The 14,326-nt window shown below is 37.8% G+C and overlaps 1 protein-coding gene across 9 annotated transcripts in view; it reads right to left on the minus strand.

The window, feature by feature from the left end:
- The window catches only part of P4HA1 (prolyl 4-hydroxylase subunit alpha 1), a 110,332-nt gene that overhangs the window by 59,348 nt on the left and 36,658 nt on the right, over positions 1 to 14,326 (minus strand). For all 9 annotated transcript variants that reach the window (XM_066348100.1, XM_066348105.1, XM_066348104.1 and 6 more), the window contains one exon: positions 11,328 to 11,465. In XM_066348100.1, the coding sequence (XP_066204197.1) occupies positions 11,328 to 11,465 (138 nt within the window). The remainder of the gene's footprint in view (positions 1 to 11,327; positions 11,466 to 14,326) is intronic.

Genomic DNA, 14,326 nt, shown 5'->3' on the forward strand with positions numbered 1-14,326 from the left:
TCCAGCTTCGGAAAAATGCAAAAAAGAAAAAAAAAACCCTCAACAAAATACTAGCCAACAGATTTCAGTAGCATATTAAAAGGATTATAAACCATGACTGAGACTTATTCCTGGAATGCAAGAATGTTTCAACAAATGAAAATTCTACCACATTCACAGAATAAAGGAAAAACACTACATGCCTATCTCAACTAATGCAGAAAAATAATTTGACAAAATTCAACACTCTTTCATGATTAAAATAAAAAACACTCAACAAACCAGGAATAGAGGAAATTACCTTAACATAATAAAAGCTATATTTGAAAAAGCCACAGTGGCAAAAGAAAGAGCTTTTCTTTTAGATCAAGAATAAAAACAATAAGCACATTTTCACCACTTCTATTTAACTTAGTACTAAAATTCAAGCCAAAGCACTTACGCAAAAAAAATAAAAGGCATCCAAATTGGAATGGAAGCAGTAAAATGATGTTTGCAGGTGATATTATTTTAAATGTGGAAAACCTGAGATATTCCACAAAAAACTGTTGAGTTAATAAATTAATTCAGCAAAGTAGCAGAATTTAAAGTCAACATGCAAAAATCAGTTGCATTTCTGTATATTAACAATGTATAATCTGAAAAGAAAATTACTAAAATAATTCTAAGAATAAAATACTTAGGAATTAACCATGGAAATGAAAGACTTAAGACAATTAAAACTACAAAACATTGCTGAAAAAAATTAAAGACATAAATAAATAAAAACATATCCCATGCTCATGGACTGGAAAACTTTTATCATTAAGATGTCAATTATTTACCATACTTCCTAAGCAATCTACAGATTCAATGCAATCCCAATGACATTTTTTGCACTAATTAAAAAAACCATCCTAAAACTCATATGGAATTTCAAAAGACCGCAAAAACCCAAAACAATCTTGAGAAAGAACAAAACTGAAGGTTTTATACTTCCTGATTTCAAAACTTAATACAAAGCTACAGTCATCAAAACAGTATGGTATTGGCATACAGACAGACATTTAGATCAATAGAATAGAGCCCAGAAATAAACTCCCACATGTATGGTCAAATGATTTTTGACAAGGGTGTCAAGACCATTCAATGAGGAAAAGACAGTCTTTTCAACAAATGGTGCTGGGAAATCTGGTTAGCCAAATGCAAAAAAATGAAGTTGGACCCTTACATAACAACATATGCAAAAATAAACTCAAAATGAATCAAGAACTGCCTGGCCTGTAGTGGCACAGTGGACAGAGCATCAACCTGGGACACTGAAGTTGACAATTTGAAACCCTGTGCTTGCCCAGTCAAGGCATATATACAACAACAAGACTTCCTCTCTCTCCCTTCTCTGTAAAATCAATAAATAAAATCTTTAAAAAAAAAAAAAAAAAGGAACAAGGATGTAAATGTAAGACCTAAAACAATAAAACTCTTAGAAGAGAACACAGGACAAAAGCTTCACAACATTGGATTGAACAATGATTTTTGTACATGATCCTCAAGACAAAGGAAATAAAAGAATAAACAGCCTGACCAGGCAGTGGCGCAGTGGATAGAGCGTCGGACTAGGATGCGGAGGACCCAGGTTCGAGACCCTGAGGTCACCAGCTTGAGCGCGGGCTCATCTGGTTTGAGCAAGAGCTCACCAGCTTGAACCCAAGGTCGCTGGCTCCAGCAAGGGGTTGCTCGGTCTGCTGGAGGCCCACGGTCAAGGCACATATGAGAAAGCAATCAATGAACAACTAAGGTGTTGCAACGCGCAATGAAAAGCTAATGATTGATGCTTCTCATCTCTCTCCGTTCCTGTCTGTCTGTCCCTGTCTATCCCTCTCTCTGACCCACTCTCTGTCTCTGTAAAAATAAATAAATAAAAATTAAAAAAAAAAAAAGAATAAACAAATTGAACTCCACAAAAATTTTGTAATTTTGTACAGCAAAAGACAGCATCAATAGAATTAAAGCAACTCACAAAATGGGAGAAAAATTTCCAAATCATATACTATTAATACCTCCTAAAGAATTAATATCCAGAATATGTAGGGAACTCCTAAAACTCAACAACAAAACCACTATTTAAAAACGGGCAAAAGATTTGAATATATATTTTTCCAAAGAAGTTATGCAGATGGCTGCTAAGTACATCAAAAGATGCTCAACATCACTGATAATAAGAGAAATGCAAAACCTTAACAAGATACCACCTCACACCTATGAGGACGGTTTCTATCAAAAAAAAAAAAGAAAAAAGAAAATAGCAAGTTTTGGCAAGGATGTTGAGAAATTGTGCACCGTTGGTGGAAACATAAAATGGTATATCTACTATGGAAAATAGTATGGCCGTTCCTCAAAAAGTTAAAAATAAAATTACCATATAATCCAGCAATTCCATTTCTGATAATATACTCAAAGAATAGAAGACAGGGTCTTAGATATTTGCACATTCATGTTCAGAGCAAAATTATTCACAATAGCCAAAATGTGGAAGCAACCCAAGTGTCCACTGATAATAAATAAGCAAAATGCAGTATATACATACATATAATGGATTATTATTTAGCCTTAAAAAGTAATGAAATCCTGACATATGTTACAACATGAATGACCTATGACCTATAAGGACATTACACTAAGTGAAATAAGCCAAGTTACAAAAAGACAAACACTGGGTAATTCCACTTATGAGGTACTTAAAGTAGTCAAAATCATAGAGAAAGAAAGTAAAATGATGATTTCCAGGGGCTGGGGAAAGGGGGAAATGGGAGTTATTGTTTAATGGGGATAGAGTTTCTATCTTACAATATCAAAAGAGCTATGGAGATGCATGGTGGTGATGGTTGTACAACAATGTGAATACATTTAATGCCACAATTAAAATTGATTAAGATAGTAAATTTCATAATATAAAATAAAAATTATATGATAAAAAAAATTTTAAGTAAATTATCAAGAAATAATCAGCTGTAACTTTAAAAAAAGGGTTTTGCCGAAAATATGTCAGCAGGATGTTCTACATTGCAGAACACTTTAAATTCTGTGTATACCGGTGACGTCAGAGAAATGGTGCCGTGAGAGGTGCTCCCAATCTCTCTACTTGAAATTTCAACAAATTCAACAACTAAACACAGAAAAAAATCTCAGGAGCACCTGAAATATACACACACCAGACAAAGTTATGATTGGGTGAAAAGGTGGCTGAATATATAACGCACTCTGAAGGAAATAAGACGGAGAATGGGGAATTTCACTTTCCTCACTGATCTGAGGAATGAACACTTTCGTCTGAAGCGGAGGGTCTGAGGCAGAGGGAGAAAGCTGTGTTAAGGTGGATGCTCAAGCAAAAGAGAGAATATACCAGCTCTGCCTGAGATCACGAACACGGGGCACCCACAGGCAGTGGACTCCACCTAAAGTTACCGGTGCAGGGTACCCATGCGAGCCGGCACTCGCACCAGCAGCTTTGTGTATTCCCGGCTCCACGATCACTGGCAGTGTGCGAGTGGCTCCACCTAGCACCAATGGCATGGGCGCATATACACATGCAGGCTGGAGAGCTTAGCCCAAGACCAGCAATAGGCACCTGCATGGACTATTGCCAGCATCTTTGTGCATTCCTGGCTCCATGATCACCAGTGCGGGGCGCATGCATGGGCCAGAATCCTTGGACCTGGGACTGCCTGGACAGGGCACCTCCAAGGCCAATGCAGGATTCTGAGTGTATTCCCGGCTCTGACTGAGATCACAGGTGCTATGCACCTGAGAGGGCAGGTGCAGGCCTCTGTGTGCATTGCTGGAGTTATGGGGGCTGAGTGCATACGTGACTTGCTGTGGGCTACCAACCAGTGCACGGGGGAGAAGTCTGTGGAGATTAGACCTGCAGCACGCTGAGGCATGATAGGCATGCCCCCACACCCTTAGAAAGGCACCAGATCTGCAATCAGCTCCCAGCCCACAGCACACTGAGACGTGCCAGACCTGTCAGCAGGCCCTTAGAAAGGTGCTTGATCTGCAATCGGCTCCCAACCCTGCCTGTTTTCGCAGGCGGCTCTGGGTGGCACAGCTTTACCCAGAACTGTGCTTTGAACAGTACTGGATGAAGGACCTGGCTGCTCTTAGAGCATCTTGCTCTGCAAACAGTGGCTTGGGAGAACCTCACAGCTAAGCCCCCAGGCTGCTAGATCAGGTGAGAGAGACATGGGGAGAGGCACCTGGAAAACTGAGAATCCCACTTGTCAGAGGCTCCAAGCCCTAACAAGCCCCGCAAGCCAACGGGACTGAGGCCCAGCCTATGTCATTGCCAAAGTAACACACCAGCAAACCTCTGCCCAAGAGAACCTGTAGTACACTGCCACCTGCCAAAAAAAAGGAAAAAAGCTACCTCTCAAAACCAGAAAAAATTACATTTTATAACTTTTTTTTATTAATTTTGGTCATTTTACTTTCTTTTTTATTCTTTCATTTTCCTTTTGAACTTCATTATCCATAGTTGTTACATTTTTCATTCTTGTTTTTTATGAGTTTCATTTCAGAAACCTTTTTTTTTTCCTTTCTCTCTCAATTGATCATTATCATCAAATTATTATATTTTGGATTCATATTTTTCTTGTGGCATTTTGCGTGTTTTCTACTTCATTCTTTATATCTCTTGTCATTTTTCCTCAGTTCTTACTCCTTATTCTCTAGTTTTTCTTCCACTTATTATAAAATTTTCAGTTTTTCACTGTATCTTTTTAATTTTAATTTTTTTAAATTATCTCTTATTAGTGTTATTAACAATACCACTCTGAAATGCCATTAAGGAAAAAGAAATAAAATATCATGAATACAAAAGACAGAGATGTAGCTCAGATACATGATGAAAAATCACAAGAAAGTTTCAATTACTTAAAAACCTAGGAGTTAAATGACAGAGAATGAAAAACTGAAGTCCTAAAAATAATCAGGGAAATACAAGAAAGCTCAGAAAGGCAATTTAGAGAGCTCAAAAAACAATTTAATGAACAAAAAGAATACTTCACCAAGGAAATTGAAACTATAAAAAGGAACCAAACAGAGATGAAAAACTCAATAGGTGAACTGAAAAATGAGGTAACAAGCTTAGCTAATAGAACAGGCCAAATAGAGGAAAGAGTTACTGACATAAAAGACAGGCAACTAGGGATATTACAGACAGAAGAGGAGAGAAAATCATGAATTTAAAAAAATGAGAAAGCCCTGCAGGAATTGTCTGACTCCATCAGAAAAAGCAACATAAGAATAATGAGTATATCAGGCCCTGGCCAGTTGGCTCAGCGGTAGAGCGTCGGCCGAGCGTGCGGAGGACCCGGGTTCGATTCCCGGACAGGGCACACAGGAGAAGCGCCCATTTGCTTCTCCACCCCTCTGCCGCGCCTTCCTCTCTGTCTCTCTCTTCCCCTCCCGCAGCCAAGGCTCCATTGGAGCAAAGATGGCCCGGGCGCTGGGGATGGCTCTGTGGCCTCTGCCTCAGGCACTAGAGTGGCTCTGGTCACAACATGGTGACGCCCAGGATGGGCAGAGCATCGCCCCCTGGTGGGCAGAGCGATGCCCCATGGTGGGCGTGCCAGGTGGATCCCGGTTGGGCACATGCGGGAGTCTGTCTGACTGTCTCTCCCTGTTTCCAGCTTCAGAAAAATGCAAAAAAAAAAATAAAAATAAAAAAAATAATGAGTATATCATAAAGAGAAGAGAGAGAAAAAGGAATAGAGAACATATTCAATCAAATAATCGAGAACTTCTCAAGCCTGTGGAAAGAATTAGAGCCTCAAATCCACAAAGCAAACAGATCACTGAGTTACCTTAACCCAAACAGACCTACTCCAAGACACCTCGTAATGAAATTATCACAAACCAATGACAAAGAAAAAATCCTCAAGACAGCCATAGAAAAGAAGAATACAACATATAAAGGAAGGCCCATTAGGCTATCAACAGATTCCTCAGCAGAAACTCTACAAGCCAGAAGAGAGTGGACCCCAGTATTTAAAGAACTAAAAGAGAGCAACTTCCAGTCAAGTATGCTATATCCATCAAAGCTATCCTTTAAATACCAAGGGGGGAAATAAACATTCACAGATATAGAGAAGATGAAGGAATTTATCACCAGAAAATGCTCACATCAGGAAATAATAAAGGGGGTTACCCAACAAGATACAAAGAACAAAACAAAACAAAAATCACAAGTAAAAGCTCCAACAAGATCACAATAAAAACAAGATTAATCTGTGACAACAAAAACAAAAAAGGGGAGAGGACAAAGATTAGCAGTAGCAAAGGAGGATGGAGTACATAAGCACTCATGAGATAATATACTACAATTAATATGATATATATCCTTTTTATTACCTAATGGTAACCACCCCTGAAAAAAACCACTACAGAAACAAATGGCTTAAAAAAAAGAAACAGAGGAAAGAAATATGGAATACAACCAAACAAAAACAAATGACAGAAAAACAAAAGAGAAGAACCAAACAAGAAACAAAGCTATCAAAAAGCAATACTATACAAAATGGCAATAGGAAACCTTCAAGTGTCAATAACTACATTAAATGTAAATGGATTGAACTCACCAATAACAAGACACAGAGTAGCAGAGTAGATCAAAAAAGAAAATCCAACTGTATGCTGCCTTCAAGAAACACATCTAAGCTACAAGGATAAAAACAAATTCAAAGTGAAAAGTTGGAAAATGATTCTCCAAGCAAATAACATCTAAAGAAAAGCAGGTGTAATCATACTCATATCTAACAATACTGACTATAAGACAGCAAAGGTAATCAGAGACAAAGATGGTCATTTCATAATGATAAAGGGGACACTGAATCAAAAACTCATAATACTTCTTAATATGTATGGATCAAACCAAGGAGCACCAAAGTATATAAAATATCTCTAACTGATCTAAAGATAAAAACCTACAAAAATAAATCATACTTGGAGACCTCAATACACCGCTGATGGCTCTAGATTGTTCATCCAAACAGAAAATCAGTAAAGAAACATTGGCCTTAAACAAAACACTAGAACAATTGGATATGATAGACATCTACAGGATATTTCATCCCAAAACGTCAGAGTATAAATTTTTCTCCAGTGTACATGGAACATTCTCAAGAATAGACCATATGTTGGGCCACAAAACTAACATCAACAAATTCAGAAAGACTAAAATTATACCAAGCATATTCTCTAACATAAAGCTTTAAAACTAGAATCAACTGCAAAAAAGAACCCACAAAACAAACCCACAAAAATGTGGAAATTAAACAATATACTTCTAAAAAATAAGTGGTTCAAAGAAATAGTTTAGAGTGGTTCAAAGAAGTAGATAGAGAAATAGAGTGGTTCAAAGAAGTAGATAGCCTAAAGCAGAGATCAAAAGATATATACAAATGAAAATGAGAACATGACATATCAGAATCTCTGGGATGCAGCAAAAGCAGTAATAAGAGGTAAGTTCGTATAACTACAGGCTCATACAAACAAACAAGAGAGAGTCCAAGTAAACAACTTAACATCACATCTTAAGGAACTAGAAAAAGAAAAACAAAGGGAACCCAAAACCAGCATTGGAAAGGAAATAATAAAAATCAGAGCAGAAATAAATGAAATAAGAGAACAAAAAAACTACAAAAGAAATCAATAAAACAAGGAGCTGGGCCTGACAGGCAGTGGTGCAGTGGATAGAACATTGGACTGGGATGCGGAGGACCCAGGTTCGAGACCCTAAGGTAACCAGCTTGAGCGGGGGCTCATCTGGTTTGAGCAAAAGCTCACCAGCTTCAACCCAAGGTTGCTGGCTCGAACAAGGGGTTACTCAGTCTGCTGAAGACCCGCAGTCAAAGCACATATGAAAAAGCAATCAATGAACAACTAAGGTGTTGGTGTTGCAACGAGCGACGAAAAACTAATGATTGATGCTTCTCATCTCTCCATTCCTGTCTGTCTGTCCCTGTCTATCCCTCTCTCTGACTCTGTCTCTGTAAAAAAAAAAAACCAAGGAGCTGGGCCTGACCTATGGTGACGCAGTGGATAAACTGTGCCTGGAACACTGAGGTTGCCAGTTCGAAACCCTGGACTTGCCTGGTCAAGGCACATATGGGAGTTGATGCTTCCTGCTCCTCCTCCCTTCTCTCTCTTTTTCTCTCTCTAAAAATGAATAAATTTTAAAATCTAAAAAAAACCCCCCAAAAAACAAAGAGCTGATTCTTTGAAAAGATCGACAGAATTGACAAACCCTTGGCAAGACCTACTAAGGAAAAATGGGAAAAGGACTCATATAAACAAAATCCAAAATGAAAGAAGAGAAATTACCACACATACACAGGTATCATAAATGTACAAAGAATTATCGTAGAATACTATGAAAAACTACATACCACCAAATTTAACAACCTAGAAGAAATGAATAAATTCCTAGAACAATACAATCTCCCTAGACTGAGTCATGAAGAAGTAGATAGCCTAAACAGACCCATAAGCAGGGAGGACATAGAAACAACTATCAAAAACCTTCTAAAATATAAAAGTCCAGGGCCAGACAGCTATATTAGTGAATTCTATCAAACATTCAAAGAAGATTTGGATCATAGTCTACTCAAAGTCTTCAAAAAATTGAAGCAGCAATACTTCCAAACACATTTTATGAGGTCAACATAACCCTCATACCAAAAACTGGCAAGGACAGCCTGACTAGGCGGTGGCACAGTGGATAGAGCATCAGACCGGGATGCCGAGGACCCAGGTTCGAGACCCCGAGGTCTCCAGCTTGAGCGCCGGTTCATCTGGTTAGAGCAAAAGTTCACCAGCTTGGACCTAAGGTCGCTGGCTCCAGCAAGGGGTTCCTCGGTCTGCTGAAGGCCCGCGGTCTAGGCACATATGAGAAAGCAATCAATGAACAACTAAGGTGTCGCAACAAAAAACTGATGATTGATGCTTCTCATCTCTCTCCGTTCCTGTCTGTCTGTCCCTGTCTATCCTTCTCTCTGACTCTCTGTAAAAAACAACAACAAAGAAACCTGGCAAGGACAACACAAAAATGAAAACTACAGACAAATATCTCTAATAAATACAGATGATAAAATCCTAAACAAAATATTAGCAAATCAAATACAACAACACATTAAAAAAATAATTCATCATGATCAAGTGGAATTCATTCCTGAATCACAAGGATGGTTCAACATACGTAAAACAGTTAACATAATACACCATATCAACAAAACAAAGAAAACCACATGATCCTATCAGTAGATGCAGAAAAGGCATTCAATAAAATACAACATCATTTTATGTTTAAAACACTAAACAAAATGGGTATAGAAGGAAAATATCTCAACATAATAAAGGCCATTTATGACAAACCATCAGCTAACATCATATTAAATGGCAAAAAACTGAGGACTTTTTTTTTCTCAGACCAATGGAACAGAACAGAGAGCCCAGAAATAGAACCACATATATATGGTCAAATCATCTTTGATAAAGGAGCCAAAAACACACAACGGAGAAACGAAAGCCTCGTCAATAAACAGTGCTAGGGAAACTGGAGAGCCACGTGCAAAGAATGAAACTAGACTACAGTTTGTCTCCTTGTACCCAAATTAATTCAAAATGGTTCAAATACCTAAATATAAAATATGAAACAATAAATTACATAGAAGAAAACATAGGTACTAAACAAATGGACGTTGGCCATAAAGAGCATTTTATAAATTTGACTCCAAAGGCAAGGGAAGTGAAGGCAAAGATAAATGAATGGGACCACATCAGACTAAGAAGCTTTTTGCACAGCAAAAGAAATTGACAACAAAACAGACAGCCAATTAAATGGGAGATGATACTTTAAAACTACAGCTCAGATAAGGGTCTAATATCCAAAATATACAAAGAACTCACAAAACTCAACAAAAAACAAGCACACAATCCAATAAAAAATGGGAAGAGGACATGAACAGACACTTTTCCCAAGAAGAAATACAAATGGTCAATAGATATATAAGATGCTCATCTTCACTACCTATTAGAGAAATGCAAATCAAAACTACTATGAGATACCACCTCACTCCTGTTAGATTAGCTATTATCAACAAGACAGGTAATAACAAGTGTTAGAGACGCTGTGGAGAAAAAGGAACCCTCATTCAGTGTTGGTGGGAATGTAAAGTAGTACAACCATTATGGATGAAAGTATGGTGGTTCCTCAAAAAATTAAGAATAGAACTACCATATGACCCAGTAATCCCTCTACTGGGTATATACCCCCAAACTCAAAAACATTGGTATGTAAAGACACATGCAGCCCCATGTTCATTGCAGCATTGTTCACAGTGGCCAAGACATGGAAATAACCAAAATCCCTTCAATAGATGAATGGATAAAGAAGATGTGGCACATATACACTATGGAATACTACTCAGCCATAAGAAATGATGACATTGGATCATTTACAACAACATGGATGAACCTTGATAACATTATACTGAATGAAATAAGTAAATCAGAAAAAACTAATAACTGTATAATTCCATACATAGGTGGGACACAAAATTGAAACTCATGGACATAGATAAGAGTGTGGTGGTTACCAGGGGGAGAGGAAGGGAGAGAGGGAAGAGGTGGGGAAGGGGAGGGGCATAAAGAGAATCAAATAAAAGGTGATGGAGGAAAATTTGACTTTGGGTGATGGGTTTACAATATAATCAAATGTCAAAATGATCTGAAGATGTTTTCTCTGAACCTATGTACTCTGGTTGATCAATGTCACCCCATTAAAATTAATGTCTAAATAAAATAAAAATTAAAGGTAAAAAAAAATTAAAAAAAAATTCTGTGTATACTCAACAGGTCTTGGTTTTTAAATTACTGACCACATCTCTCGCTCACACTCTCTCTCTCTCCCCCCCTCATCCTCCCCCTCCCTCCCTCCCTCCTTAACCTTGCTAAAAAAAAGAAAAATAAATTACTGACCACATAAACTTTTATTATCATTTTCCTTATAACATACAAACATTGATTGTTCTAAAGAAAAACATTTGGAAAAATGTTTCTTTTTCTTACACACTACAACTGCCTACTTAAATACAGTCCCTATAATTATAAGCTTTCAAAGTAACAAGCTAGCAGTTTATCCACAACTTTTAAGCCCTATTGAAATGAAGGGTTGTTTTGTCCTCAAAGACTGTGAAACAAGCTAAAGTTAAAATCTTAAAATGCAAAAGTCTTTTTAAGGTTAACATTGTCCTACTGAACTGAACAGAGAAGTCAGTAATAGGTGTTTTATAGAGTAGAAGCATTCTTACCTGGAAGATTACCCTTTGAGATGGTATCTGTATCCAAATTGTAGGTGTCCTGGAGACGCAACAAAGCTTTGGCTGCCCCAACCTGATCTTCATCGTTAGGGAAGTACTGTCTCTGAACAGTTAGGTTGGAGATAAAGCCTTGAAATAAGAGGGGGAAAAAGACTGTAGAACCTCAGAAACTTCTAATTTCCAATATAATCTTTACAAAGATTTTTCAAAATTAATTTCAGTATAAGTTTCCACCATTCTACGTTCCACATGCTCAATGAGAAAAAATTAAATACATTGAATGAGACTTGACATAACTCTTAATTCATTCAATCTTCCTCATCCCTTTCTAATGTTGCTGAATCTGAGGTCACTGCCTATATGTATTAGTAGATAAATATCAACTAACATAATCGAGCTTTTAGTTAAAAACATAGCCGTCATTGAGCTTGAAAAATGAACAATTTATGGATTTGAAAATGATATTCACTGGTAACCAATTGTACTTTCAGATAACAGATGGTAAGTAAAATGTAAACTCTTAAATTCTGTGTTTTTCGCCTGACCTGTGGTGGCGCAGTGGATAAAGCATCGACCTGGAACGCTGAGGTCGCTGGTTCAAAACCCAGCACTTGTCTGGTCAGGGCACATATGGGAGTTGATGCTTCCTGCTCCTCTCCCCCTTCTCTCTCTCTGCCTCTCTCTCTCACTCTCTTTCCTATCTAAAATGAATAAATTAAAAAAAAAAAAAAAAAAACAAAACCTCTGTGTTTTTCTTCCATATGCCACACATTATATAAGGATGTCAATATACATAGTTTGGTGAAATTGCCTGACCAGGCGGTGGCGCAGTGGATAGAGTATCGGATTGGGATGTGGAGGACCCAGGTTCGAGACCCCGAGGTCGCCAGCTTGAGCGCGGGCTCATCTGGTTTGAACAAAGCTCACCAGCTTGGACCCAAGGTCACTGGCTCGAGCAAGGGGTCACTAGGTCTGCTGAAGGCCCATGGTCAAGGCACATATGAGAAAGCAATCAATGAACAACTAAGATGTCACAACAAAAAACTGATGATTGATGCTTCTCATCTCTCTCCGTTCCTGTCTGTCTGTCCCTATCTATTCCTCTATCTTTCTCTGTAAAAAATAAAACAAAATAAATAAAATATCAAGTCTTCTTATTCAAAAAAGTGTATCATAGTTTGGTGAAATTTTTTTTTTTTTTTTTGTATTTTTCTGAAGCTGGAAACGGGGAGAGACAGTCAGACAGACTCCCGCATGCACCCGACCGGGATCCACCCGGCACGCCCACCAGGGGGCGACGCTCTGCCCCTCCGGTGCATTGCTCTGTTGCGCCCAGAGCCACTCTAGCACCTGGGGCAGAGGCCAAGGAGCCATCCCCTGCGCCCGGGCCATCTTTGCTCCAATGGAGCCTTGCTGTGGGAGGGGAAGAGAGAGACAGAGAGGAAGGAGGGGGGGGGGGGGTGGAGAAGCAGATGGGTGCTTCTCCTGTGTGCCCTGGCCGGGAATTGAACCCGGGACTTCTGCACGCCAGGCCGACGCTCTACCACTAAGCCAACCGGCCAGGGCAGTTTGGTGAAATTCTTTAAAGGGAGAAAGTTATTAATGATATATTTAAGATTATCAGGTAAGCTAGTTTATTAAAATATATTTAGATCTATTTAATCATTAAATATAGTGTTTATCAATCAAGATTTGTTCTATGTAAAACTTAATTTTAAAACTTTGTATGTAAAAAATAAATAAATAAAACTTTGTATGTAAAATACATTAAAATCAAACTAACAAACTAATTACTGGTAAACATATACCCCTTAAGTGTTTATACCCCTAAACACTCCTTAAGCAAATAAAAAAAATAAAAAAAAGTGATTTAAAAGTTTAATAATATGTCATCGTTTGCTAATAAAAGTTTGGTATGTGACTTCCCTTCCCTCTCATTTATTCGTCAATTATTTTGATCAGCAAAGGGCTAGGATTTTTATGTTAATGAAAATGTAAAAATGGCCTAACCAGTGGTGGCTCAAGGAATAGAGCATTGACATAGGGTGCTCAGGTCCCAGGATTGAAATCCCAAGGTCGCCAGCTTAAGTATGGGATCATAGCTTGAACCCAAAGATCACTGGCTTGAGCAAGGGGTCACTGGCTTGGCTGGAGCACCCTGGTCAAGGCACGTATGAGAAGCAATCAATAAACAACTAAAGTAACACAACTACGAGTTGATGGGTCTCGTGTCTCTCCCTTCCTGTCTTTCTCTCTCTTGCAAAAAAAAAAAGAAAAAGAAAAAAAGAAAATGTAAACAACTGGATGGAAGAGGGCTAAAGTTCATATCAAACATATTTTTTGTTTTAAGACCAACTCTCAGTCACAATACCCACATGGAATTTAACAAGTAAGTTTTACAGATGATTTTAAAGTTTTTATGCCCCAAAACAAAATTCAAGGCATTGCTTAAATCCTGTCTAATAAAAAGACAAGTATATATGTTATAGCATTTTAGTTGACTACCACAATTAAAATGTTAAAGTCTCAAGGTTTACCTTATAAAAGAACTCAGGCCATACAGATTATTTGAGAATTTTAAATAAACGAATGAATACACATGTGAGTACATATGTGTATATAAATGTATACACACACAACTTTTAAAATGTTCACATGGTTTTATATAAAAGAACAAATAATCACAGATATTTTTTTCTCATTGTGAAGAAGTATCCATAAGTGCTTGCCTTAATTTTTCTTTTCAAGGTTTCCTGTCCTATGCAAAATAGTTTAGTTTACAGCTCACAGATACTTGTAAGCACCCTCAGAGTATTTAATCTACATAACTAGCTCAATTCACTCCCCTTCACTCTTTAAAAAAAAAAAAAAAGCCACCTTTTTCCACAGATATTTGAGCTTCTACTATGTATTAAACACAATCCCTTTATTTCCTTAAACTTCAGAGTTAGGTCTATGTCTGTTATTAAAATACCTTAAACGGCCCTAGC

The sequence above is a fragment of the Saccopteryx leptura genome, chromosome 9 (genome assembly GCF_036850995.1).
Source record: "Saccopteryx leptura isolate mSacLep1 chromosome 9, mSacLep1_pri_phased_curated, whole genome shotgun sequence".
NCBI lineage: Eukaryota > Metazoa > Chordata > Mammalia > Chiroptera > Emballonuridae > Saccopteryx > Saccopteryx leptura.